At 43.6% G+C, this 24,797-nt stretch overlaps 9 protein-coding genes across 9 annotated transcripts; 2 read left to right on the top strand and 7 right to left on the bottom strand.

Moving 5' to 3' along the window:
• Positions 1-194: 194 nt before the first annotated feature.
• On the bottom strand, positions 195-2,314 carry SAMD00019534_102060 (hypothetical protein; the record flags this gene model as incomplete). The annotated part of the gene is made up of 6 exons (XM_012894457.1): positions 195-975; positions 1,048-1,502; positions 1,565-1,762; positions 1,817-1,931; positions 1,997-2,135; positions 2,200-2,314. The coding sequence occupies 6 exons, from the start codon at positions 2,312-2,314 to the stop codon at positions 195-197; spliced, it is 1,803 nt and encodes a 600-aa protein (XP_012749911.1).
• A 398-nt stretch (positions 2,315-2,712) lies between these two features.
• Positions 2,713-3,663, bottom strand: SAMD00019534_102050 (hypothetical protein; the record flags this gene model as incomplete). The annotated part of the gene is made up of 2 exons (XM_012894456.1): positions 2,713-3,566; positions 3,648-3,663. The coding sequence occupies 2 exons, from the start codon at positions 3,661-3,663 to the stop codon at positions 2,713-2,715; spliced, it is 870 nt and encodes a 289-aa protein (XP_012749910.1).
• Positions 3,664-4,079: 416 nt separating this feature from the next.
• SAMD00019534_102040 (hypothetical protein) lies at positions 4,080-6,315 on the bottom strand (the record flags this gene model as incomplete). Its single annotated transcript, XM_012894455.1, has 4 exons — positions 4,080-4,352; positions 4,415-4,931; positions 4,989-5,170; positions 5,236-6,315. The coding sequence occupies 4 exons, from the start codon at positions 6,313-6,315 to the stop codon at positions 4,080-4,082; spliced, it is 2,052 nt and encodes a 683-aa protein (XP_012749909.1).
• A 1,350-nt stretch (positions 6,316-7,665) lies between these two features.
• On the bottom strand, positions 7,666-12,120 carry SAMD00019534_102030 (hypothetical protein; the record flags this gene model as incomplete). The annotated part of the gene is made up of 3 exons (XM_012894454.1): positions 7,666-9,346; positions 9,437-10,055; positions 10,125-12,120. The coding sequence occupies 3 exons, from the start codon at positions 12,118-12,120 to the stop codon at positions 7,666-7,668; spliced, it is 4,296 nt and encodes a 1,431-aa protein (XP_012749908.1).
• A 412-nt stretch (positions 12,121-12,532) lies between these two features.
• Positions 12,533-16,260, bottom strand: SAMD00019534_102020 (hypothetical protein; the record flags this gene model as incomplete). The annotated part of the gene is made up of 6 exons (XM_012894453.1): positions 12,533-13,525; positions 13,598-14,623; positions 14,696-14,878; positions 14,960-15,638; positions 15,720-15,879; positions 15,960-16,260. Coding segments are annotated over 6 exons (3,342 nt in total), but the record flags the coding sequence as incomplete, so codon positions are not given.
• A 3,242-nt stretch (positions 16,261-19,502) lies between these two features.
• SAMD00019534_102010 (hypothetical protein) lies at positions 19,503-20,978 on the top strand (the record flags this gene model as incomplete). Its single annotated transcript, XM_012894452.1, has 3 exons — positions 19,503-20,196; positions 20,266-20,550; positions 20,620-20,978. Coding segments are annotated over 3 exons (1,338 nt in total), but the record flags the coding sequence as incomplete, so codon positions are not given.
• Positions 20,979-21,072: 94 nt separating this feature from the next.
• On the bottom strand, positions 21,073-22,035 carry SAMD00019534_102000 (hypothetical protein; the record flags this gene model as incomplete). The annotated part of the gene is made up of 3 exons (XM_012894451.1): positions 21,073-21,319; positions 21,380-21,621; positions 21,691-22,035. 3 exons carry the CDS (start codon positions 22,033-22,035, stop codon positions 21,073-21,075), a joined length of 834 nt encoding a protein of 277 aa, XP_012749905.1.
• Positions 22,036-22,340: 305 nt separating this feature from the next.
• On the bottom strand, positions 22,341-22,857 carry SAMD00019534_101990 (hypothetical protein; the record flags this gene model as incomplete). The annotated part of the gene is made up of 2 exons (XM_012894450.1): positions 22,341-22,591; positions 22,662-22,857. Coding segments are annotated over 2 exons (447 nt in total), but the record flags the coding sequence as incomplete, so codon positions are not given.
• An 839-nt stretch (positions 22,858-23,696) lies between these two features.
• SAMD00019534_101980 (hypothetical protein) lies at positions 23,697-24,382 on the top strand (the record flags this gene model as incomplete). Its single annotated transcript, XM_012894449.1, has 2 exons — positions 23,697-24,162; positions 24,321-24,382. 2 exons carry the CDS (start codon positions 23,697-23,699, stop codon positions 24,380-24,382), a joined length of 528 nt encoding a protein of 175 aa, XP_012749903.1.
• Positions 24,383-24,797: the final 415 nt, after the last annotated feature.

Genomic DNA, 24,797 nt, shown 5'->3' with positions numbered 1-24,797 from the left:
TGACTTGAGAACAAGACTAAAAAAAAACAATTGATAATCCATGACCCACGCCATCAATCAGTGACCGCCCATGATCAATCAGTCGCTCAATTTGACACACCCCATATTAAGGTCGGGCCAAGATTTATAAAAAAAGATATTTAGATTGACTTTTGTGATTGGTGGACCGAAGTACGACGCCGTCAATGTACACTTTAGATGTTCGGACTCATGACAAGTGATCCAACTGATATTCCCGGATTGATCTTGTGTGCATGCTCCCAGAGTCTTCGTTGAAGTCCTTCTGGACCGCCAAACTCGTGATCCAGGATTGGATAGTGACGCACGTAGGCCGAGGGATATTGTACACCTGCTTCAATCGCATTGCCTAGATTCTGCTCGTAGAGGATGTCCTTGAGTGGTGTCTCGCCGTCCTTGTTGAACATGACAGCTTGAGCCTCATCGTCCCAGGCCTTCCAATGGATCCAGGCATGTTGGAATACTGCCTGGTAGATGATGTACACGCAGCAGTCGCGCAGGTCCTGCATGTTGTTAATGGCGTTGGCGTTGGGATCGTCGTTGAGCTGGTGCGCCACCAGATCTCTGGACACATTCTCAATCTCGTCCCAGTGTTCCTGGATCTTGGCGCTGTGTACGGCAAAGAATTCATCGACATACTCGCTGATCAACTGCCAGCATGCGTTGTTGGCCGTATCATAGGTGTTGTTCTTGATGTTTTCGGGCAGTGATTCGGGCTTCCATCGATATGTGACGTCTTTGAACTTGTCCTCAAGCATCTTGACCTGGCCCTCGTATGTCAGAGCCGCTGCCATCGTGACAACGCCATTATACATCGGTCTGACTACCAGCCAATTGTTAAATATCACTCCATCAAAGTGAGGCCAGAGCAGCTGTTGAATAGGGTTCTTTACAATGTTCCTGTAAAAGGCCATCGAGTACATCTCAACGATGAAGTGTACGCCAACATGTGCCCAACTAAGTAATTGATTGATTGTGATTGCGTAAGATGATTGGAATGGTTCCATGATGAGCCAGTGTCACACTTACGTGATGTTATAGTTGAACTCGATCATCATGTACTTGATCTTGAATAGGTTCCACTCATCGCTGCCATCGGCCACTTGGGTGAAGACTTCTCCATCAGGCTCCATTTGGTATTGGATGTTGACAATGACCAACTCGTCATCGATCAGTTTGAAGTTGCAACAGGTCTTGTCGGGCATCCACACATCCTTCTTCTTCTCGCAGCCAGTGAAGCTTAGACGTAGCTCGTAGTCCCATGGATGTCCAGAGACCTTTGTGAATATGTTATAAGGTCGATTGCAGCCATTCAGTCTACGATACACAAAGAAGGAGTCCGTTATCGATGCATCTGTTCGAGTCTGTACGTTTGGCGGTAGCATATCCCATGCATGCTTCTCACCTCGCAACAACCAATATACAATTACAAAGGCTACTATCATCTCATTGAACTCATCATGATGTACAAAGCTTGGGCTTGGCTAAGAGGGAGTATGTTTGAATGAGTGAGTATGATTGATTGATTGAGTGAAGTGGTACATACCATTGCTATCTCTGGTATCTTGGTATCTGGATCCATGACGGGCAGTCTCTTCCAATACTTTAGACCAAAGTGAGGTATGGGATTGATGTTCAACTCAAACTCAATTTGTCCAACTTCCTTGTTGTCAAAGTCAAAGAATGGTTTAACCATCTTGGTACTACTACTCTCCATTCCATCTCCAATCAATCCAGCTTGTATCTATTGTATCATTGAGTTAGTAAGTGACGATGAGTGATCGAGTGAGATACTTACATCATAGTTTAGTGATGCACATGTTCTCAAACTATCGCAGAGTATCTTAAGAGACTTATCATTGATAACCTTGATATCCAATGTCAATCCCTTTGATGATACCTCATCCAACATGCTACATTATCATTGTCTGTTAGTCTTCATACATTCTCAATCAATGAATGAATCAATGAAACATACAATTGAAATGAAGGGTCCTCATCCCAATAGGCTAAGAAGCTGTTTGTCCTAGACTCAGATGATTGAGCAGATGTAAGAGATCCCTCTACATTGATCCATAGATGGAAGTTTGTTGGAGTATTGAATGTTGTCTTGATCACTAATTGTTGATGATGTATTAGATTGATTGTATATATATGATTTGAATAGAACACATTGCATACCTCTAATTGAAACAATGATTGGAACTTTGATGATAGACTTCTTTGCAACATTGTGGAACTTATCCAAAGCCTCTTGTCTTGATTGTTTTCTTGCCAACTTGTCTGAGAAGGACATCAAACCTTGAAGTACATTCTGTGCCTGAGTGTTTACTGTATTCTTTATCTCCATTATATATAAATATAAATGATTGATTGATTGAATGATTGAATGAAAGGGAATCAAGGATCTGAAAGGATCTAAAGAGAGAGAGAGTAGCGGAGGTAAGAGGGTGACCACTCTCCAACAACACAACACACATCCAATCCAACCCCTCGCTCTGGTGACTCCAATCAATTGCCCTCTCATTGGGCAAAGCCAGCCCATTATCCAAAATGTAAACTGCTGCGGCCAACGATTGAATCAATCATCAAATTGATTGGGTTATAGGTATCAGCCCGAACAAATATGATTCGAGGCAAGCCAGAGTCAATGTCAAAGTCAAGGACAATGACAATGACAAGGACATTGAGGGTTTATAGGTATTTGTTGAATGGTTTGTTGCCTGGTACCTTGACATTGCCAATGGCCTTTAGCTTGATCTCATCTTCAATAGCTTGATAGTCGACGTTGGGTGTGTCTAGGATGCGCTTGACAAAGCCCAACACCTCCTCCGCTGAGCAGATGTAGTCCTCACCACAATAGACTCTGTACAGCTCAAATACATACTCCTCGGCTTTGGCTCGCTTGTCCTCTCGTTGTTTCAATACGACTGCGTGTTGCTTAGCCTCCTTTGAGAAACGAACGTGGAACTCTGCCTGCTGTGGAGTGAGTGAGCCGTCCAACAGAGATGTGACCAGATAGTTTGTGGAGGCTGGGTCGCCCAGACGTCCAATCAACACCGTGTACAGCTCATTAACAAACTGTCTCGCCGTGTCATTCGTAATGTTTGTCCTAATCGCCTCCTTATCAAACTGATGTTTATCCTCATCGTAATATCTAAATCGTTGTGCGGTTGTTGATGATGATGTTGGTGTTGTTTGTTTCAAAGGTGATGTCGTTGGTGTTATCTTGTGTTGTTGAGGTTGAGGCTGAGGCTGTTGAGGATGTTGACCACCAGATTGAATAGAATGATGTTGTTGTATCTGTAGTTGAATGTGTGGCGGCAGTTGATTCTGTTGCTGTTTGTACTTTTGTAGGATGTGTTCGGGTGTCCTGTTCTTTAGAGAGTAGATTGATGGGAATGTGACATAGAGTGATTCAATATACAGAGGTGCCGTATCAAATGATAGATGACCAGCCAATATCAAGTTTGTAGCAATATCCAAGTGTTGTGTATCACCAGGCTTCTCATAATAATAAAGGAATAGACTTTGAACGAATGATTTAACTATTCAATCAATCAATCAATCAAGTTAGTCATTGTCTTCGAGGTATCTGCTATACGAATTCAATCATCATCTAATCTTACTCTCTTGTTGACTCATTCTTTTATCTGTATGTGTAGTATAGTATATATATTTATAATAGGTTGACGTTGTAGTTGTTTGGGTTATGATTAAAGAGATACTTTCATTCAATGAATTGATGAAGTGACTTTTGGAAATGTATTTTGTTTAATTTATGGTTTTGGGGTAGTTGTGTCCTTGTTCTTCACGAGTTCACTTGGTCTTGTTCAGAAATAACTGCTACTTGATCCTATGTTATTGAGTGAGTATGTTAGTATATGTATTGAACAAAGATGGTAGTACATTTGATTGATGGATATATGATGGATGGATATATGGACAATTTTATTATATCGATGGGTGGGAGAAGGATGGACAAAATAAATAAATATATAATAATATAAATATATATATATACATATATAGGACATGATCGATAGATGGATTGATAAGGATTAACTGGCATATTTGGCCTTAATAAGGCCAGGTGTTGTTATCTTGCCACGAGGTGCAAATGATAGATTATCAAGTGAATACATGATGGAGACTATACCACTCTTTGGAATCCTATTCATAAACTCATCTCCACCATTACCAACTCCAGCATTGCCACCATTGACTCCACCATTGTTGTTGTTTCCATTACTATTGTTAAATACTTGTACTGAAGGATCATCTTCATCAATCCAAAGTCTCATTGATTCTGAATCTAATCCTCTTTTCAAAGTCTGGAAGTTGGCGTTATGATGTTAGAATGAATGAGAGTGTATATATGATTATGGATACATACCTGATGTTTAACTCTATAATCATACATCAGTTGATTCAATTGATTATATACATCCAACTTTTGTGTGAGTGATGAGAAGATCACTTCCATGGTCACTGATGGATAGTTGTTATCGGATGCGCTTATGAGGATGCTGGTTGCATCACCATTTGATACAATCGATGTCAGATGGAATGGGAAACTGATTGAGAATTGATTGCCTCCAAATAGTTTGCGTGGACGTGCTACCATCACAATGTCATTGAATATATACAGGTGTCGAGTATCATTGTGATCGTATGTTTTGTTGATTCTACATGGTAGGTCAAGTATTATACGTCTTGAAGACTCTATCACTTGGAATGGTACATTATCCACCTCATCCTTGATCATCAACAATCTCTCTGTGTTTCCAGATGTCCTCAAACATTCATTGACATAATCAGCAACCTCATTCAACTTTGAATAAATCTCCTCCAACTCTGCATTCTCTCCAGGTGAGTTCTTGATCAACTCTTTGAAGAATAATGGGTACTTGCTGAATTCGTTGTCTTGTTAATGAGTGATTATCATTTTGAATTTGTGGTTAACTTACCATATCCTTTGGATTGGTTTGATAAGATAGTCTTGGAGACCAAGTCCTCTGGACAAGGGATTACTTGACACTTCGGTTAGGAACTGATTGAAGTTATGATCGGACTTGGCTAGTTCCTTGATGTTCACAATGGCCTTGGTATAGTTGATGCAATATTGGGAATACATCTTGAGGAATGCATGCTATGTAGTAGTTCATCAATGTTAGTTATACGTTCAAATAATGATTGAATGAATGTGTAACTTACAATGTTCTTGAACACCTTTGTTGTGGTCTCGATGGTTGGCGTTCCATTGGAGGTCAGGTCTGATCCAAGGGTGGCGTTGAGTCCTCGAATAATTTGAATGATCGAGAATAGTGCGGCCAAGGGAGTACGTGCATACTTGGTCTTCTTCTGCATAAGAGAGTCCACCTCACGGATGATAAAGTCAAGGTCACGAAGGTAATCACCTTCAGTTGATATCAACTCGTTGATGATACTCATTATATTGGATTCGTTCCTGGGGGTTGATGATCCTGTGGTAGTTGGCGGTGTCTGTGACTGATCTGCTGGTTGAGAGATAGAGATTGGAGGTGGCTTGGACACTACCTCACTGCCATCCTTATCCTTCTTGGATGCCGATGCCAAGTTGGGTGTAGCTGGATTACTCTTTTGTATTCCTCCTCCACCTTCATACAATGTGTTCAGTTTCTCAATCAGTGGCAGTAAGTTACCACTTCTTTGACGAGGTGTCTGAGGCAGGGAGCGAGAATCATCTGAAGATATCTCACTACTATTCGAACTGCTGTGATCATACATTGATACCAATGATCCAAAGTTGGCTGATAGTCTTGTTGTTGAGTTGGGATACTCTGTGCTAACTTGTTGCGGCCTTGGTTGCTTGCCAGGTGTTGTATCCCCACTTGTTGTACCTTGTTCCAGATCCTTCCTAGGAGGGATGGGAGGTTTGAACTGGAATGAGTCTTGTTTGGGTGGGCGCATCTTTGAAGGAGTCAGAGGAGGTTTGGAACCAGTGCTCGATGCTTGCTTATTTAGAATGCCCTGTCGCTCATGATTGATTGCTTCTCTCTCTGCGAATATCTTGACTTTTGAGAGAACACTTAAGTTCTCTGGCTCGGTCTGAAGATGTTGTTGAGGTGAGGGAGGTGGAGGTGGGGCGGGTATTGAAGATAGTACTGGAGATGGTACTAATGATGATGTGGCTGAAGATTGTACTGATGATTTGTTATGGATGTTTGAGGATGGTATGTATCCCTCAGGTAGATGATGTTGTAGAGATAACAATGTTGGAGAAGGTGGTGATGATTGGAGATCTGGAGTTGTCATTTCCGATGATGGTTGTGAACTCTTGTTGCTACTATTATTATTATTCATTATTGATAATATCTGTTGTTTCTTCATATTGACCAAGGTTGAACCTATTGCATTATTCGAGCTCTCTGTAGTGTTTCCCTGTTGTTGTTGTTGGAATTTAGATATCCGACTTTGGACATTACTACTACTACTACTATTTGGAGTTGTTGGCAACAATATAGGGTTGTCCATTATTGGTTTAAATACTATATAAAGTTATTTGATTGATTGATTGATTGATTGATAAATATTGTTAGTTCTTTATTTTTATCTCTCTTTGTTTATGTTTGTTTATATGTAAGATAAATATGATTGACATTGGATATACATTCCACTACTAGACCGACACACTCACTACTCTATCCTTTGTGCGCATCTTTCTCTTCCACATTTAGTGTTCCTATATCTTAGGACACTTGCCATATTAGACTTGTAGGTCGGTAGTGTGTGTGGTAGTTGTAGTTGTGGTGGCTTTGTATTGGCAATGACAAGTGAACTCAAAGTCTGGAGTGTGTGTGTGTGTGTGCGAGATGGTCTCTCTTCAATTATTAAGTCGAGACAAGTCTAGTGAGGTCCAGTCAAGTCCAACTATAATAATAATTAAAGAGTACATAAATACTCAATTGTCTTACATTTATAACTCATTTTCTTGTATTCCTGTATTACCAAATCCATATAATGTTGTTGGATTGGGTTTGCAAGTTGAGTCTGTATCGCTGTTCAGTCAATTCTAACTTTAAATTTGAGTAGTAAACTATTAAACTATAGTGAATAAATATTACAACTTTAAAGTTTGGTGGTAATAATATAGTCAAGAAGAGGCTCTGAGATTGATCAACTTGTTGTTGGTGACATACACAGTCAATGAACACACACTACTCTACAACTAACAATACATCAGCAACAGTCAAGTCAAGTAGCATACCGATCAAATTCTATTCTATTCGACATATAGACAGTGAGTTGAGTTGTAATCACATGAAATTGATTAGTATAACTGACAATCAATCAGTCAGTCAGTCAATCACACTTCACTTCACTTCACACTCTACCACACTCACTACTTAGTTACATGTGTTATATCATCTGAGCCTTCAACAATGAGCAATAGGGTGGCAGTGGTTGAGAGATAATGAACACGAGTGACGTTCATACACCCTTTCCTATTATAGGTGTTGCTGTTCCCACACGTCACACTACACAAACACACCTCTCTATCTAATATTGGCTGACACCACACACATATTAACAAAGAGATAATGTATAAAATAACAACAATGAATGAATGAATTGAATGAATGAAGAGTTATTACTTTGATGAATTTACACTTGCTCGGAAAGACCGCAAGACAACAATACTGGAAGGAATATTGATGGAAGTTCCTTGAGATCAACAATGGTGTTGATACGGTTGGATCGAAGGTTGGACGCAGAGGCAACTACCTTGCCATCGAGGTACAATTGCGTCTCAAATGCCATACCAGAGAACACTGGTGTGAGTCGATGTGACAGTCGGTACTTGATGCCATTGTACTGCACGTCGCACTCGGTCTTTGTGAGCAGTCCAGTGGGCGGGATCTGCAGATGGAAGTCGGTCTCCCACGTGTTGAATGGTGTCCTCTTGGCCATTGTTATCCTGAACTGCGGCTTCTTGACCACCGAGAAGTGACCGATCTTGTGCCATGAGTTGTTGGTCGTCGAGCCATCGATCACCAGATCTCTGAACTTGACCACTGGATGCTTGGGATCAAAGTAGAACGAGAACACCTGGCCCTGGAACATCGACATTCCCATCGACTTTACAATCCTAACAAAGTATCTTGACTCGCTCGGCATGTTCATCATTGCCTCCTGTGCGTTTGGTCCACGGAAGGTAGCAATGAATGTCGTGTTCTTGAGGATAAAGTGAGGGAAACCATCTGATCCTCTGACCTTCTTGACGCTCTCAGAGAGTTTGAACGCCTCTCCGTAGATGGCCGATGGAATGTCCTCACATTGATAGAGGTCCAGTGCCACGAGCTTGGTGAGACCGCTCAGACATGTCCTGATCGATTCGCCAGTGACCTTGGTGGGCATGGCCAACTTGCGCAGGTTTGGACAGCCGGCCACCAGTGACTCAGCATGGACATCGCTGATGTTGGGACATTGTCCTGCATCCAGCACCTCCAATGCTGGCGCGCTAGTGGCAATCACATTAAAGGTCGCGTCGGTGATACCGTCCACTTCGTAGATCTTTAGTTTCCTGAGCACGGGCGACATGATCACACCCATGGCCTCGTCGGTCAGTCCCTTGCACTTGGCCAAGTTGATTGATTGCAATGCGCGAAGCTTGGAGAGGTCGGTGAGGATCGGTGGCTGAGCCAGGTCGCACTGTATCAGAGACATCGTGATGATGCTGTGATTGAAGAACTTAACAAACTTGGTGAATGACTCTGGACTGATGTTGCCCAGCAACAACTTGGTGGTGGGCATGTCGAGGCTTGAGAAGAAATGTGCGTCCGACTCGATGAGCTCCAGATCCTCGGGCACCTTGAGCTTGGCGGCCATGGACTTGATTTGCTCCTTGATGTCATCAAACATCTTGGGGCATTCGCGAACCATTGGGAATATCCTCCACAGGTCGCTCTTGAGCAAGGTCTTGAGCTTCTTCAGGGTGTTGGGGTTGTCTGACGACAGCTGGAAGTAGTGTGCCACCTCTGAGATGGGACGAGTGTGGAACTTTCTGTAAGACAACACCTTGGCCATCAAGAGGTTGGTGCGTGGGTGATTGGGATAGTCATGCAGGATCTCCTGGAGCATGTTGACAAGTTGGTCGAATATCTCCTGCTCAGTTACTCCCTTACATCTAAAGATTGCCTCCACCTCCAATGCCTTGGCATCGGCCTTGTCCAGAGTGTTCTGAGCAGCATCCCTAAACACCTCAAGTGAAGTGTTAAACACATCCTTTTCCAAATAGCAGTGCTTTCCTTTAGCCAACATTGCCTTGCCTCTGTTGAACTTGGATCTTTGTGCGTGTAAGTGAGTGGAATGGTAGGGTAGGGTAAGTATGTGATTGACTGATCGAATGATTGGGATTATTCCAGTAGACACATACAGATAGAGTAGGTTCTGATCGATTCTAAACTTCTCCATTGATAGGTAGGTCTCGGCAGCCTCGTCGTACATCCTGGCCTTGACGTGGTGATCGGTCTCATACTTGGCCATGAGCATCTGGACGTTTCCAAGCTGGAAGATGGCACCATAGTTGGTACTCATGGAGTGAAGTGAGCGCTTGAGCATCGACTGCGAGATGTCCAACAGACGACGTTTGGAGCGATCGTCAGACTTGGACTCTAGAGCCTTGTAATAAAGACTCATACCGTCAGCGTAATCAATGATGTTCAGTCTGGTGATCTGTGTCTTTAGCTCCACAATGTCCGGGTCGACAAAGGACATGCCAGACTCTTGTTTGTAGTATTCCTTGATAGAGTCGGCACTCATCACAACGCCAATTGTGTTGATGAATCGATGCAGTATCCTTGGGTAGATTGGCGAGTCCTTGGTGAACAATGGCGACTCCTCTTGATTCTCGGTCAAGAACTCATTTGCATTGTTTGGATCCTTCGTATCATTGATATGTCTGAACTTCTTCTCCATCTTTGGCAACAATATCTCCTTCAGGAACTCATCATTATCGCTTCCAAACACCAAGTTGATAAAGTTGAGGATAATCTCTGTTTGGATGATTGAATGATTGAGTAAGTGATTGATCGATTGAGTGATTGATTGATTGAGTGACTTACTTCTATATGGATAATCTGAGGGTAGATGGGTCTTCTTCATCTCTCTGCGAAGTAGCTCGCGTGTAAGACTCTTGAGACATCTGGAGATGGCCTCGACAAGGAGGACCTCACGAATAGCATCGCGACTGCAACATCTACGCACAAGTCCAAGGTGTCGCATGTTGATACCCTCACTGTGGAACAGCTTGGACAGCTGGTCGCATGTCAACGCTCCCTCGGCAGTGTGTTCAAGATCGTTGGCAAACTTGGGGATGATGTTGGTAACCATGTGGTCATAGGCGTCGCGCACCTCTGCATTGTGGGTCTCAATGTCAATGGTGGGCATTGGTGAGAATGAGTCACTGCACAGTGGCACCTCATTCTTTCTGACCAACTCTAGACGCAGCAGACGGTACAGGTATGCGCCACGGTTGACGGGTGGCTCGGGTGGTGCCAGACGAGCAAAGTCCAACAAGTAGAAGCGGTTATCGTTGCCAATGTGACCCTCAATGTCAATGGGTCCACATATCGACTTTAGATCTCCGGCACTATCCTGCACACGGTGTGGCTTGATGTTGAGTACCTTGGATGTAGTGGACATGAGATGATTGAACATTGTGTTTGACGTGTGGACGGTCTGGCCAGCGTCACATGATCCATAGACCAGAGACAGTTTGTTGATAGGCAGCAGCGAGAGTGCCATCAGACGGAAGCCTCTGTAATCGATGTAAGCCATAAGGGGTACGTGCAGACCCTTGATGCCACTGTTGAGAATAGATGTACATCCGTTCAACTCGTGCGCTGCAGCCTTCATGGCATTCTCGTCTGAGCCGTACAGACCAAATGTATCGCTCTCGACTGCGAACTTGAAGAGGATGCCCTGGACGATGTACTTGTCACCTCCGGCCACACCACCAACGCTCACCGGCTTGATTGTCTTCATCTCGTTAGGCAACAGATGCTCAGAGATAATGATACGACCGTAGGCCTCAGCTGCGTAGACAAAGTCGTGCTCAAGACTGGCCAATCGCTCAAACTTATCCAAGCTGTCGTCCATCTCGAGCAGGTTCTGGAACTCGCTGTTCCATGTCATGGTCTCCTTGGATGATCCAAGGCCACTGATGTCTGTAGTGCCACTGCCGGCCAATACCTTGGGATGCGAGTATCCAGTCTTGCTAGCACCACTAATATAGTAGCTGGCATTGGAAGTCTGTAACTGGGTGGACGACTGCTTCAGGTTGTCCAGCTGCTGTGGCTCGTTACTAATGAGAGCCTCGAGACGCAACAGTGCCTCCTCTGATATATCGCTGACAAAGTCTTGATCGTCCTCCATCTTGTAGTCGGAGCCAGAGTACAGTGAGTAGTCAGCCACGCTGCCATATACTGAGGAGTAGTTTGATGTAGTCTTTGATATGGTGAGCTCACGCTCAACCTCTGAGTTAAACTCTGTTGTGTCCAGATTGGCGCCCTGTGTGACTGGACGTGATGGATCAAAGTTGTCATACTGTGATGATGATCCGCCACCACTTGATGTGTTCACGTTGCTGGTAGTTGTTGGTGTTTCCTCTCCAACCACAACATTTTCATCAGTATCCTCCTCCTGAGTCTGGTTTGTTTGGACATGGACAACATCTGGTGTGTGTACTTCAGTGTTAGGCTCAACTTGATCATTTGGAACTGTTGTGGTGGTAGTTGTCGTGTTGTCTGTGGCGGGTGCGGACTCAGGCACAGCTTGGTCTTGGTCGTGATGTGGTTGATTGGTGTGTGGCTCAGGTTGCGCAACCTGGGCTGTTGGAACGACTGTGATTGGTGTGGCTGGTGCAGATGCTGGTGCCAATGTGACGGTGACTGGTGATGTGGGAGGTGGCTTCTGGACGGGTGTCTGTACTCTATTGATCAGAGGTGCCCTCTTCAACAGATTGGATTGTTGTACTCTCTTATCCTTTACATCCCAATAAGCGAATACTGAGTTAAACTTATTGGGTGGTTGGTTATTGTTGTTATTGTTGTCAGACATGGTTTTGGTTTATGTCAACAATGATTGATAAATGAGATGTTTGTAAATTGAATTGAATGGTTTGGACAGATCATTTTTGATTATGTTTGATCAGGTGGTTGATCAAAAAACGTCAGAAAGAATCCAAAAACTAAAAATCGATTTAATTTCTGGATGAATGATTGTGTGTGTTTTCGATGAATGACGCCCATCGGAGTTAATCCAAAAACAGATACATATAACTTAAGTATTATTATGTTAAAAATAAATATGTTTATTGGAGACAATACCATGGTTCATTACCTAGTATTGTGTTGGCAGTGTCCGTAACGACGGACGAAAGAGAGAGGGAGAGGAGAGAGGAGAGGTGGTTGGTGTGTATGATGGTCGATGGAGGATTGATTGATTGATTGGATGAATGAGTGCTCTAAAGTACAATTGCCTGTCGATATTGTTTGACGCGTGATTCAAGTACACATGCTAGATACTTGTAGAACTTGGGCGCCAATAGTGGCTTGGACTTGAGGAAAATGTTGAGGAAGTAACCTTCGATTGTGTGAACTTCCAGCTCTTCGCTGCTGGCAACAACAGAGATGGCTGAACCATTGGGAAGCAGATAGCTCATCTCTCCAAAGATGTGTCCAGCAGAGAGTTTGGCCAGTGACGTAAGATTCTTGTTGAGACCAATTGACGAGATCATTGGAGGGTTCATGTTGGCGTTGATGTCTGTCAGACTGAGACCCTTGATAATTGTACACTCGCCCTTGACGATTTGGAAGATCTTGTTGAACTCAGTGCCCTCCACGACCAGGATCTCGCCCTTCTTGAACTTGAGCGTCTTGGCGCCCTTTAGAATCTGCTCCCACTCCTCCTTGCTCGGCAGGTCGGGCACGCCGGCAAACAGTTCGCCGGCCTGCTGACCAGCTTTTGCAACGCGAGGCGGTGTGGGTGGCGTCACGCCAGGTGTCGCGTGGTGCTGCTGATGTGGCTGGGTCTTTGGAGGTGGCGAGCGCACTGCACCCGTTCCAAAGTGATTCTTCCATATCTTGGTCATGATGCCATAGGCCTCGCTTAGCTCCTCCTGGCTCTTGAAGCTGAACTTCTTGATCTTGTCGCTCATGGTCAGACTGACCTGGCCCTTCTCGGGCAGGATCTTTGAAATCTTGCCAAAGGGCAGCAGCTTGGTCTTGTTGATGCCAAACACTCGGCCCTCATAGCATAGATGATGCTTGGTAATGTATAGTGTGCCGGTGGTGTTGCTGTGTTTGCTTGAGTAGCTCTTGATGATCACCTCCTCGGGTCCGAGGCCAAAGGTCGAGCGGAACTTGGAGTCGTCACCAAGACGCTGCAGGTCCGTCGACGATGGCTCGGGTATCAGGACGGAGGAACGACGCTGCTTGTCGCCCATGAGGTTGGTGGTCGACCACTGAGAGGACAACGACGTGATCTTGGGTGAGCCGAGGTTGGGGGAGCTTTGACTTGACGAGTGGCTGATGCCTTGAGGAGTGTTTGGTGAGGTACTGGCGATGAATGTGCCTTGGGCCAACGAGCTCGACGGCAGGTGGTGGTGGAGGCCGACACCGTTGGCTCCATTTAGCACAGGAGAATCATTGCTGGACAGTACAAACTTGACGCGATCCGCCATCAAGACAGCAATGTGCTTGTAGTAGGTCGCCGCCAAGATTGGCTCACTGGCAAACAGCGACAAGATGAAGGACTTCTCAATCTCCATGATCTCACAGTCATCGCTGTCACTGTACACATTGAACAGCATTGGATGATCAAACAGGAAGCTGTCCTCGCCAAAGATGTCGCCACTCTCGAGATAACGTGTCTCCTCTGGGGAGTTGTTCTCAAACTTGATGCGACCAGCCATCACACGATACAGGTTGTGGTTGACCTCGCCCATGTGCAGGATCTTCTTGCCCTTCTTGTGTCGAAGTGTCGTGGCGTTGGTCGAGAGGATGTGCCAGTCGCGCTCACTGAGCGACGAAGCGATCGATGGTGCAATGTCATTGCCCGTGAACGACATGCGGTACTTGTTGGTGGCGGTCGTCCTGCGCTTGGACTGAACGGACGACGAGGACGACATGGAGCTCGAGCTACTGCTTGTGTATGAGGGCGTTGGTGAGGATGGACTGGAGCTGCCAGACGTGTCCTCGCGGATCTTTGACACGCGGAAACACTCGTTCTCGTCCCAGACCTTCTCGCCGAGGATGGCCTCGCGCACCAGGGCATTCGACTGGTAGGCGTAGTTGCAGTTTGTGAACAACTGGAAGAACTCTTGGACTCGGTTGCCGATCAGGTAGATCCTCTCGATGTTGACCATTGTGCCATTGTTGAGATGTGATGGGTTGGACTCGTCCAAATAGGTGTAGTCCGTGAGGAACAATGCCAAGTAAGGTATACATGGCTCGCTTGGCGACACCAATGTCAAGTGCTTCCTATATGCCTTGAAGTTGATATCTGGGCTCATCAGCTGGTTAAGCTGTGTGAATAGTTCGTTGGCCTTTGGTGAGACAAGCTAAAGGGGTGAGGGGTCAAGGTAAGAAGGTGGTCCAAGGGCATCCAGTCCAACCACCGACGCGATACATACAGCCCAACTGCTCTTCAATCTTGATATGGCAGAGTTGTGTAAGCTGGCAAGTATCTCCATGACACAGTTGTAGTTCTTTAGTTCTCTCGCGTGATTGGCAATGTTGATGAATGACTCGATGATCACTGCTCTCTCCTCAGGTGTCTCCTTCGATACAATCTTGGTCGATACCCAACTGACTATCTGTTTGTGTTATAAGCAGGCAGCAGACTGTCAGTCGCCAGTCCAGTCCTCCTCCTCATCCTCCCTCCTAGGTCTACTTACTCTATTGAACCAAATGATAAAGTTCTGTATGTTGGCTGCTTGATGCTCCTTGGTCCACGCCTTTTGGGAGAACTCGTTGGTGGTCAGCGATGTTATCAGCTCGTACTCCATGATGGTGAGCTCGCGAGCAATGATCTCTGGTGGGAAGGCCGCCCTCTCCAAGCCTTCCTCGTCCACGTTGTTCTGATATTGGCTGCCATTGTTGCTGCTCATGATGCCAAAGGAGTGCGACGGGGAGTGCGCACCACTCACCGCACTGCTGCTGCCCGTCTTTGAACGGAATCCACTGCGATTGCTCATCTTGGAGCTCCTGCTTGGATGATCGAGCGTGGGCGAGTGCACGCCGCTGCCAGACGACGTGGTGCCGGGTGGCGCGCCACCATTGAGCAGGCCAGTCAGCACGTTCTGCACGGGCTCCTCCTTGGTGTTGACACTGAATGAGAACCTCATCGTTGAGGCAGCGTTGGAGATGCTTGTGCTGGTGTGTGGACGATGTGCACCATTGCGTGGAGGCTCCAACTTTGTAAGTTTCCTTGCCTTGAAGAACATCAAGAACAACTCATTCTTTGTATCCTCGCTCAGTGTATTAAGGAACTCTATCGACACATTGCATAGCTCTGCATTCTGAAAATCCTTCTCATTTAGTGTTCCAATCAATTGTCTAAACAAGTGTATAACGCTGTTGTGTGGCAGTGGTGTACCGTGTTAGCGTCAATGGATGTGGCGCACGCCAAGATGTTGCCCAGCCTCGATAACATACTTTTCCTGTACAATCTCGACCTCTATCTCAAACAGTCTCAAGTGATCCTTGCTACTGCCTACTGGAGGACCTGTATATCTAGTGATCAATAGACGAATTAACTCTAATGGTGTCGTGAAGTCTCGGAATGTAAGGAAGAAGGCTGACGAGAAGAAATAATCTGTTTGATTGATTGGTATGTTTCGGTGTTAGTCTAGTCGACCTCGCTCGCGAGCGTCCATGACATCCCATAATATGTACCAAAGGATATTGCCTGAGTCATTTTCTCGATGAGCTTTGAGAGCTTGCAGCACTTGATGGCTGACAGGCCATCCTTTCTGTTGATATTCTGTAGGAAGATGATTTGTGAATCGTCATCCTCCTGGTAAAAAGGAAATGGTGTAATCATTTTGCTACTGCTATTGCCATTGCCACTGTTGGACATGTTGCTGTTGCCGTTGCCATTGCTACTGCCACTGCCATTGCTTGATACAGTTGTTGATGCCATTGTACCAGTGATGGTGCTACTCTTCTCTACTGGCCTTTCGCGCCTCGCAGATGGTCACTATCAATCTCTTTCTTGTTATGTAAGATATATATATAAATGATGATATTACTGATGTCCTGTATCTGTTTGATTTGAATTTGAATGTCCTCTTCCTGATGCTACTCTACTTGTATTACTTCTACTACTCTGTTACTATTACTACTGTGTTCTATTATAATCTTTGTAGAATTGATTGCTTCCCTCCTACTATCTAATGATGAGGATGAATGATTGATTGATTGGATGATTGGATGATTGATTGATTGGGATACTTTTGGCTATGAGTTAATATAAATAATATAAATATATATACAGGGCAAAGTTACATATAGGGCAAGTGTGAAGATATAGAATGGATTGGATTGCTATCGATAAATAGATGATCGAGTTGTAGAATGATGTAACAAGTCGTTGTCTTTTGGTAGCGTGCGTGGTGTTGTGAGTGAAGAAGTGAGTGAGTGTGGTAGACGCTGTTGCTGTTGCTGTTTTAAGGATAGGGGAGTGAGAGAGTGAGTGAATGAGTGTGAGTGGTGATGTATGATGTGTTTGTGTGATGACTATGAAAGTGGCTATTGCCGACAGTCTGTCTGTATGTCTGTCTGTCTATCCTAGTGTGATTGATTGTTTGTTTGAATTGAACTGGATTGGATTGGATTGGATGGGATGTTTGAATTGATTGATTGATTGATTGTAAATATATCTACATTAATGTTATCTGTATGAGTGAATGTGTATGGAATTGTTTGAAAATGGGAAAAGACGGTGTTATTGTTACTGTGTGCGCGACTGTTGTTGTTGTTTGATTGAAACCCAAGAAGGATTGTGAATTGGGAATGAGTGAGTGAGTGAGTGATGATTGATGCTTTGCTTCCATCAACAAACAAACAAACCAACAAACAGCACAACACAAGAAAATAAAATCGGTTGCGAACCCGAAGGTGTTTGTCGTCGTGGCTCTGGATCTCGAACCCAAAACACCAACACTAACAATACATCATGTTTGGTTGATGATGTTATTGATCGCCTTTTCCATCATGTGTTATTATTTAGTTCGTTTCGAATTCCCTACCTTGGATATATCTCTTCGTTATTCTGTATTCAAACTTATTAATCTGTTTAACTTCACTTCTTAAACTTGTTGTGAATCTTATTTGTGTTTATATATATATTCGTTCATCATCAATAACAACAACAACAATGTCGTATTGACCATTCAATCATTCAATCATACATCCAACAAACACAAAACTCTCTGCTCTCTCTCACAGCCATCCATTCAACACGTTTCATAATGGGAACAGGCCTACCCTCCCAAAACATAGCTTTGCAATGGCCCAACATGCTAATTTTGCCATCATCACTCACTCTTTAAAATATCTCCATTGGTGTAGATCTAGATTAGGTTGCAGTAGCTCCGACTGTGCCACCAAAGCATCGGCACCTTCATGGGGAGCTGGTCTGTAAGTGTGTTGTTTGACATCATTGTTCATGAATGACCCAAGTTCGCTGAGAACTTCTACTTTACTCCTTTGTTAAAGGATAAGTCAGTCAGGTCAAGCCAAGTCATCATCATTATTATATCTATTATCAATCAATCAATTAATTTGATAGATATGATCTGTTAACATGTTTGAATGTGATGCTATTTGAATGGAGGTCGAGAGTAGATAGAGAGTGTGTGTATGTGTAAAGAAAAGAGATAGATTGATGCACTAACAATGAGACCAGATTATAATGATGATGATGATGTTGTTGATGATGGTGATGATGTACAAACCAACGATGATGTTGGCAAGAACAACAACAATAATCATTTCATCATCTACAGAGAGAGAGTAGTAGATGGTGTATTGCCATCAATCAATCAAACAAACAATCAATGGATAGGGTGGCCGTTGCCACCACCAACTCTCTCAAAGAATTACGCCGTTTCGTTGTTTGGAGTTGGAGTTGGAGTTGGAGTAAGAGATAGAGAGTCGTGAGTTGCTAGGTAGGTAGGTACTCACTTTAAAGTTGACAATCCCAACGTACTGTTGTCAGTGTCGTTGTCGTTGTTATGTGTGTTTGTTGTGTGTTTGTGTTATGTTTAACAACGTTTCTACCATCAATCCATCCATCAATCACTCACTTCATCCACCCAAATGAACATGATGATCAGAAATCATCTATATTATAACGGTTAAGAGTACTGGCAGTCTCATCAAATTGGCACTGACTTCACACTTAAAAACACTCCACAGTTATCATAAGCCATGAACCACATCACGTGATGAGAGCAGATGTGTTGCCCTGTCCAGTCCAGTCCAGTCCACATGTGATGATGATGATGTTGATAGACGATTAAGTTGTATCTGTATGTGTGTGTGTTATTTAAATGTGATCAACCATGTATATATCTAACACACACACACAAACACAGACACAACATACAGATAATACACATCATCCATCATAGTGGTTCGTTGGTTGGAGGCTGTGTTGAGGGCTGTGGGTGGTCGACCACCCACCAACACACACACACACACAAGTGACCTCCTATTTATAAATGGATGGATGGATGTATGGAATGGCAGAGATTGATGGCTAGGAGTAATAATTGGAAGCACCTATGGCAGCACATGGAATGGACCTTGTGGACAATTACAACAGAGTCTGATCATGTGCTTGATGATAATGCGAGTGCTATTGTGTGTGTTAATATATGTGTTTGATAGTGTGTGTGTGATTGATGGTTGGTGATGGAGAGTGTGAGGCGAGTACGATTGTGTGTTTAGGGGTGGAGACAGCGGTTGGGTATCGACTAATGGGATAAGTATTGTGTTTGATCCTACCCATCCATCTTTAAAACAGCCCCATAGTGGTGCTACTACTACAGTTGCTACTGCAATGCGGCCGGCTGGTTAGTTATATCTACTTTACTGACCATCAGTCTATCACTCAATCACTCTCTCTATCATCACTCACCTACACACTTACTGACCAGTTGGCCGCATGACCTTCCATTAAAATTAAAGTTATTTGTACTTAGATGATGGTGGTGCTATTGGAGATAGTTCATTACGCATTTCAATCAAATCACTCAACAGTATTGTAAATAGGTACCCCTTCGATAGATAGTTTATTTTTATTCCATTGTAACTGGAACTATAGTTAATATTTCCATCCATCCTTCCATTTTGTAAATATATATTTTTTTTAATTAATTAATTATAATATCCTATCTTTTTTTTTTTCAAATAATAATAATAATAATAATAATGTTGGCAATTAATCAATCACAATCCAATAATAATAAGAAACAATCAGCACTTGAATTATTATTATCATTAAGGACACTCTCCGAAGATGGAGAAGTACCAAATTCACCACCCTCATATATAATTGATGAGGAAAACATAAATAATAATAATAATAATAATCAATCAATTAAATCAATATCACCATATATGAAGCCACAACAACATGTTGGCCAAACAACACCGGTGACTAGTTCACCACCTTCACTCTCGTCGGTCAATCCAACACCTCTGACGACACCACCATCGATCAAATCATCACCGCACTCTATCAACTTTATAACAAAATCGCCATCGCCACCACATTCACCGCCATCGTTCAGCGAGGTGCCAACAGTCAAGAGCTCGCCACTCGAAAACAGCCCACCCTTGACGCCACCATTCAACACGGCCAATGCCCTGACGTCCAGCCTCGACGCATCGCCTCTCTCACTGCCAGTTGCACCACGACCCTGTAAATATCCACTGTGCCTGCTGTGTCAACGCGGTCCACCTTTAATCGTGTTGAAATGTCCAACATGGTCCACCATCATGCGTGTAGTATTCTACTCATTGTCCAAGAGTATGCCAGACCGACTCTACTACAATCTACGCACTGATGTCTATTCCTGGATGTGTGATCACTGGGACTACCTGTGCCAGCCATCCAAAGATAGTAAGTATTTCAATGCACTCTTCCAAGTCCAAGTCCACGTTGATGTTGACTAACATTGAATGATCGCAGAGTCACATAACTGGCGCAAGCAAGTCCAAGACATGTTGAGTCATAGCAAGAATCTGTTTGAGTCTGGAACGGATCACTTCAAACAGAATGGCTTCTGGAGACTGAAGCCTCAGATGGACATTGATCCATGGACCATCAAGAAGCCACAGCGCGACAAGTCCAAGATATCCACATCTTCGACAACTTCGCCAACAAAGAACAAGCATTCATCGGATGAGAATGGCCAGTCATCCAAGAAACTGAGACTTAGCTATTCCGACGTGGATGAGTGTCCTGAGGAGATGGGTATGTATTAGTTATTAATCCATGTGAATGAGTGATGATGATTATGTTACTTACTCGCTCTTTTTACAGACGCAGACATCACTGACTACTTGATCGAGAATGACAATGATGTGAGACTGGAGATTGAGTCTGTAAATAGGGAGATCAATGTGATGCTGCAGCAGATCAAAGCATTGAACACTAGTCTTCAGTGGCAGCAGCAACAGACATCATGTCGATCATCGGCAATGATGATACCCGAGAAGTTTGACCTCCGGTCATCAACATCATCAATGTCATCGTATGGCCAGGAGTTGTCGATGGGAGTCATCAGACGCAACAGCATCAATGGCAACATCAAGCAGGAGGGAGCCGCCTTCCTTCTTCCACACCTGCGTCCAATGGAGTCCATATGTGACGCCAAGTATCAGCTGTCCCATATCGTTGGATAATGTTAATGATGCGCTGCAATAAACTGACTGGGTCCAATCCTCGATCGCACTTTGTGTTGTTGTTGATGTGTGTTGTTGTTGTGTTGTTGGGTCAGAGCATGTCCTCGGGCAGCTTTTTGTTGGGCTTGGAGTAGAAGCTACCACTACGAGACAGGCTGTTGCTGGGCTTTGATGTGAGGAACTCGTAGACCAGTACAGGGCCATAGACAAGATGCATAATAAACTTTGCCTGCAACGGTTGTATCAGCTGCACAACAAACACAGACGAGATGATCCCGGCGTGTGGATTGGCGAGGAAGTGGTAGAGTATTGACATTATGGCCGCAGTCTTGAAGGATCTGGATTGATTGAGTGAGTGAGTGAGCATATGATCAAGAGTGAGATACCATTATACATACATTGATGGATCAGATAGAGGACTCCTCTTGCCAGGTTTGTAGTGATTGAGAAATAGATTCTTGATCAAACTTCCAGATACAGCCTTGGTGAGCGAGAGGAATAAAGAGCCAAGGAGTGATGGTGGGAGTACCGGTGAACCATATGAACCTTGACGCCAAGGTTGATTAGGTGACATTGGCAGATCATATATTGATATAATATCATCGGCAACCTTTGTTGTCATGAATATTAGTTCAAGTGCCTAATTGATTGATTAAATGATTGAGTTAGCTTTGGAATGGTTGTCATTCGATCGATCAATAATACATACCCTGCCTAATGGAGTATCAAGGATACGAATGATTGGAGGGAAGAGTGAGTAGATGAACCAGATGGTGAGGTTGATTGTTAGGGCCACGTTGTTGTGTAGCCACTTTGGTGAGACGCCAAGCATTAGTGCGAATAGAGTTGAACTGACAAAGTCTGAAACAAAGTAGATGGCAAAGCGCATCAAGTGTGGAGTCTGTCGTCTGCGAAGAAAGTCATACTCTCTAAGCATTGACAGACACTTTGTAATGTGCACTACATATGCTGGTGTGAAGAAGACCAAGTTGATTGCCATCTCATTCAACATCTTGCCCCAGTCTACTGGTGCTATTGCTGTTGCTGAGGCCATAACAGCTTAAGATGTTGTAGTTATTGTTGTAGCTGTTATTGTTATTGTTGTTGTTGTATAAGTGTGTATAGTATCTGTATGATTCATTAAACAATGATTCAATCAATTGATCACAATGCAACAATGACTGTACATCTGCATGTTTGCACGATTGAAAGTCACATGACCTTGTTTGACTTTGTGGGTTGCGACCTGACATTGCATGTCTTGGTGGCCCAACAACAACTTTATTCATTGAGTAATATACTTCTTGGATGATGAATGAGGGAAAGAAAGAATGAATGTATGAATGATGACTCATCAATCTAAAGTTGAAGAGCAACATTGATACAGGCTACCTCTTGTCCATTCTGATCGTTGATCACTACGTTGGCAGAGTACTTTCCAGATGGCACTGTCGATGGAATCATTGTAGCAAAGGATCTTGTGTAGGAACCAGCAGCAATTGGACATGGAAGAGGGTTGTCTGCATTACACAGTGGCTCATTCTGGTTCAGTATAGTGATGAATCCATACTTGAGAGTTATATGAACTGTACCGTCTGTGATCTGTTCATCTAATTAATGAAGAAATAACGAGTTAGCGTCATCTTTATATTTGAAGACTCATCAAGAACATATACTTACTCAAAGTTCCAGAGGCGGTAATATTGACAACTTGACCTTTGACTGGAGGGTCTGGTACAATGAGTACGGTATCAATGGCAAAGTGGTCACTTGATGATCCACAGCTAGTCCATATGTCACCATAAATCGAATGGGCAGAGGTCAACACTACCAAGAGAAAGAGAACAGTTCCAATTAACTTCATTTTTTGTGTAGAAATATAGAGAATTAGAGATATTAACTATTAATTTAAGAGATGATGATGAGGAATATGATTGAATGAATGAAAGAATGAATGATAAGGTGAAACTATGTTCTTCAAATTGGTGTGGCTCACATTCATTACCAACCAATCTGTAGTGTTAGTTTAAATATATTAGTGTGGTTTGATTGATTGACAGTGTGCCATGTATAGCAATCAGTCACACATTCATACACAACAACAACAACAACAGCACTGACACCAATAACACCCAACAGTTGCAGTCCACGATCAAATATACATATACACATATAGTAAATAAAATGAATATAAATACTATGCTTAACATTCTATGGACCTGGATACTTTGCCCAGAAAGTTTGGAAGCAGAGACCTTGTGGAAATCAAGGAGAGAGATTTAGATCAGTCTGTCAACGACTACATGGAATGAAGTTGATCGTTGCCCAGGATAACTCACCAGTCCACAATGACCGCACAGTCAAGGAATGAAGAGTTCCTTAAAAGCTGACTTTGAGACCATGGATTGGTCCAGCATACAGCCCGGAACAGAATGTGATAATCCGACCAACTTCAAATTCAGGCTTTGCTCCCTGAACTCCGGGTCATTTTGGTGTTAATGTTTACATGTTGGCATTCTTAAATCTATTGGAGATAATTTTTTGATTGCACTCATCCAAGACTGTCAATCATTTGATTGACTGATGATCTCACACATTGTTATTCATAAATGTTGAACAAACTTCAACTTGAAAGTAATACTGTTGTTGGTCAGTATATAAACTCTAATGCGCAGCTTAAGATGGTCATTCAACAAGCAAACAAGATATCAGATAATGAATAATCAACAAGTTGACCAACCTGCCCAAATAGTTGCCCCTGCTGGTGCTCTCCCTGCCGATGCTCCGCTTGCTGGTGCACCTCTAGTTGAGGTTGTTGTTGCCGCTCCTCCAGTTCCAGAAGTCCCTCCTGCTAAGCATGCTCCCCTCGGTGCTCCTGCTCCTCTTGGTGGTCCTCCTATCGGTGCTCTGGTCGTAGCCAAACCTGCCCCTCTTGTCCCTCGTCAGATAACAGTGCACTACGCTAACATTGACTTTGACATTACTGTCAACGGCAACACGAGGTACAGAGACATCCGAGCAAGAATTCTCGAGAATCCTGATAGTGTCAACTTGCATAACTTGCGCAATCTCCAAGGTTGTGTCATCGAGTACCGTCCAGCTGCAGTTAATGCTGCTGTGGCCAACTCCAATGCTCTGATCCCTGTGGGTATGAACCACGTCTACATCACAGAACCACTTGGTATGTATTCATGTTCGATAATAACTTTGTTGTTTGTTTGTTTATCATTAACTCCGAGCAGTACGTGTTTTCTGGAGAGACAATGATCGGCGTCCAGTTCTCCAGCTTGCTCAAGGATCAACTTTACAGGACATCAAAGAGCGATTAAATTTGGTTAGAGCAGCTCTCCGACCCAGAAACCCTCCTGCCCCCGATGTCAATCATCTTCCTCAGCCACTAGCATATAGTATTCCATCTCCCTATCCAGCTGGTGACTTCACACTGATCGACGTGAAGAAAGAGGTATGTCTCATTTAATATGTCCAATCCATCACTTTGACTAACATATTAACAGTCTATTTTTAGTTAAGGTGGATATGGAGAGTTTTGCTTCGGTTTGCTCCTGGAGTGGCCTATATAACCGCTTTAGTGGCAATAGCCGCTTTGGTTATGTCAGGAATCGCCTTGAAGAAGAAATAAATACCCAATCACTCACCACATCCACAATGAGTCCTGGGGATTATCCAAACTCAAAAAAAGAGTATCAGGGAGTCGGACTTGAGGAAATTTAAATAATAAATTTAATTATTTAATCAAATAATGGAAGTTACGTATTTTTGATTATGTCGATTGAATAATGCAAAGTATAACGAGAA

Source organism: Acytostelium subglobosum (genome assembly GCF_000787575.1).
Source record: "Acytostelium subglobosum LB1 DNA, scaffold: scaffold26, whole genome shotgun sequence".
Lineage (NCBI taxonomy): Eukaryota > Evosea > Eumycetozoa > Acytosteliales > Acytosteliaceae > Acytostelium > Acytostelium subglobosum.
This window is presented reverse-complemented; position numbering and strand designations above follow the sequence as displayed.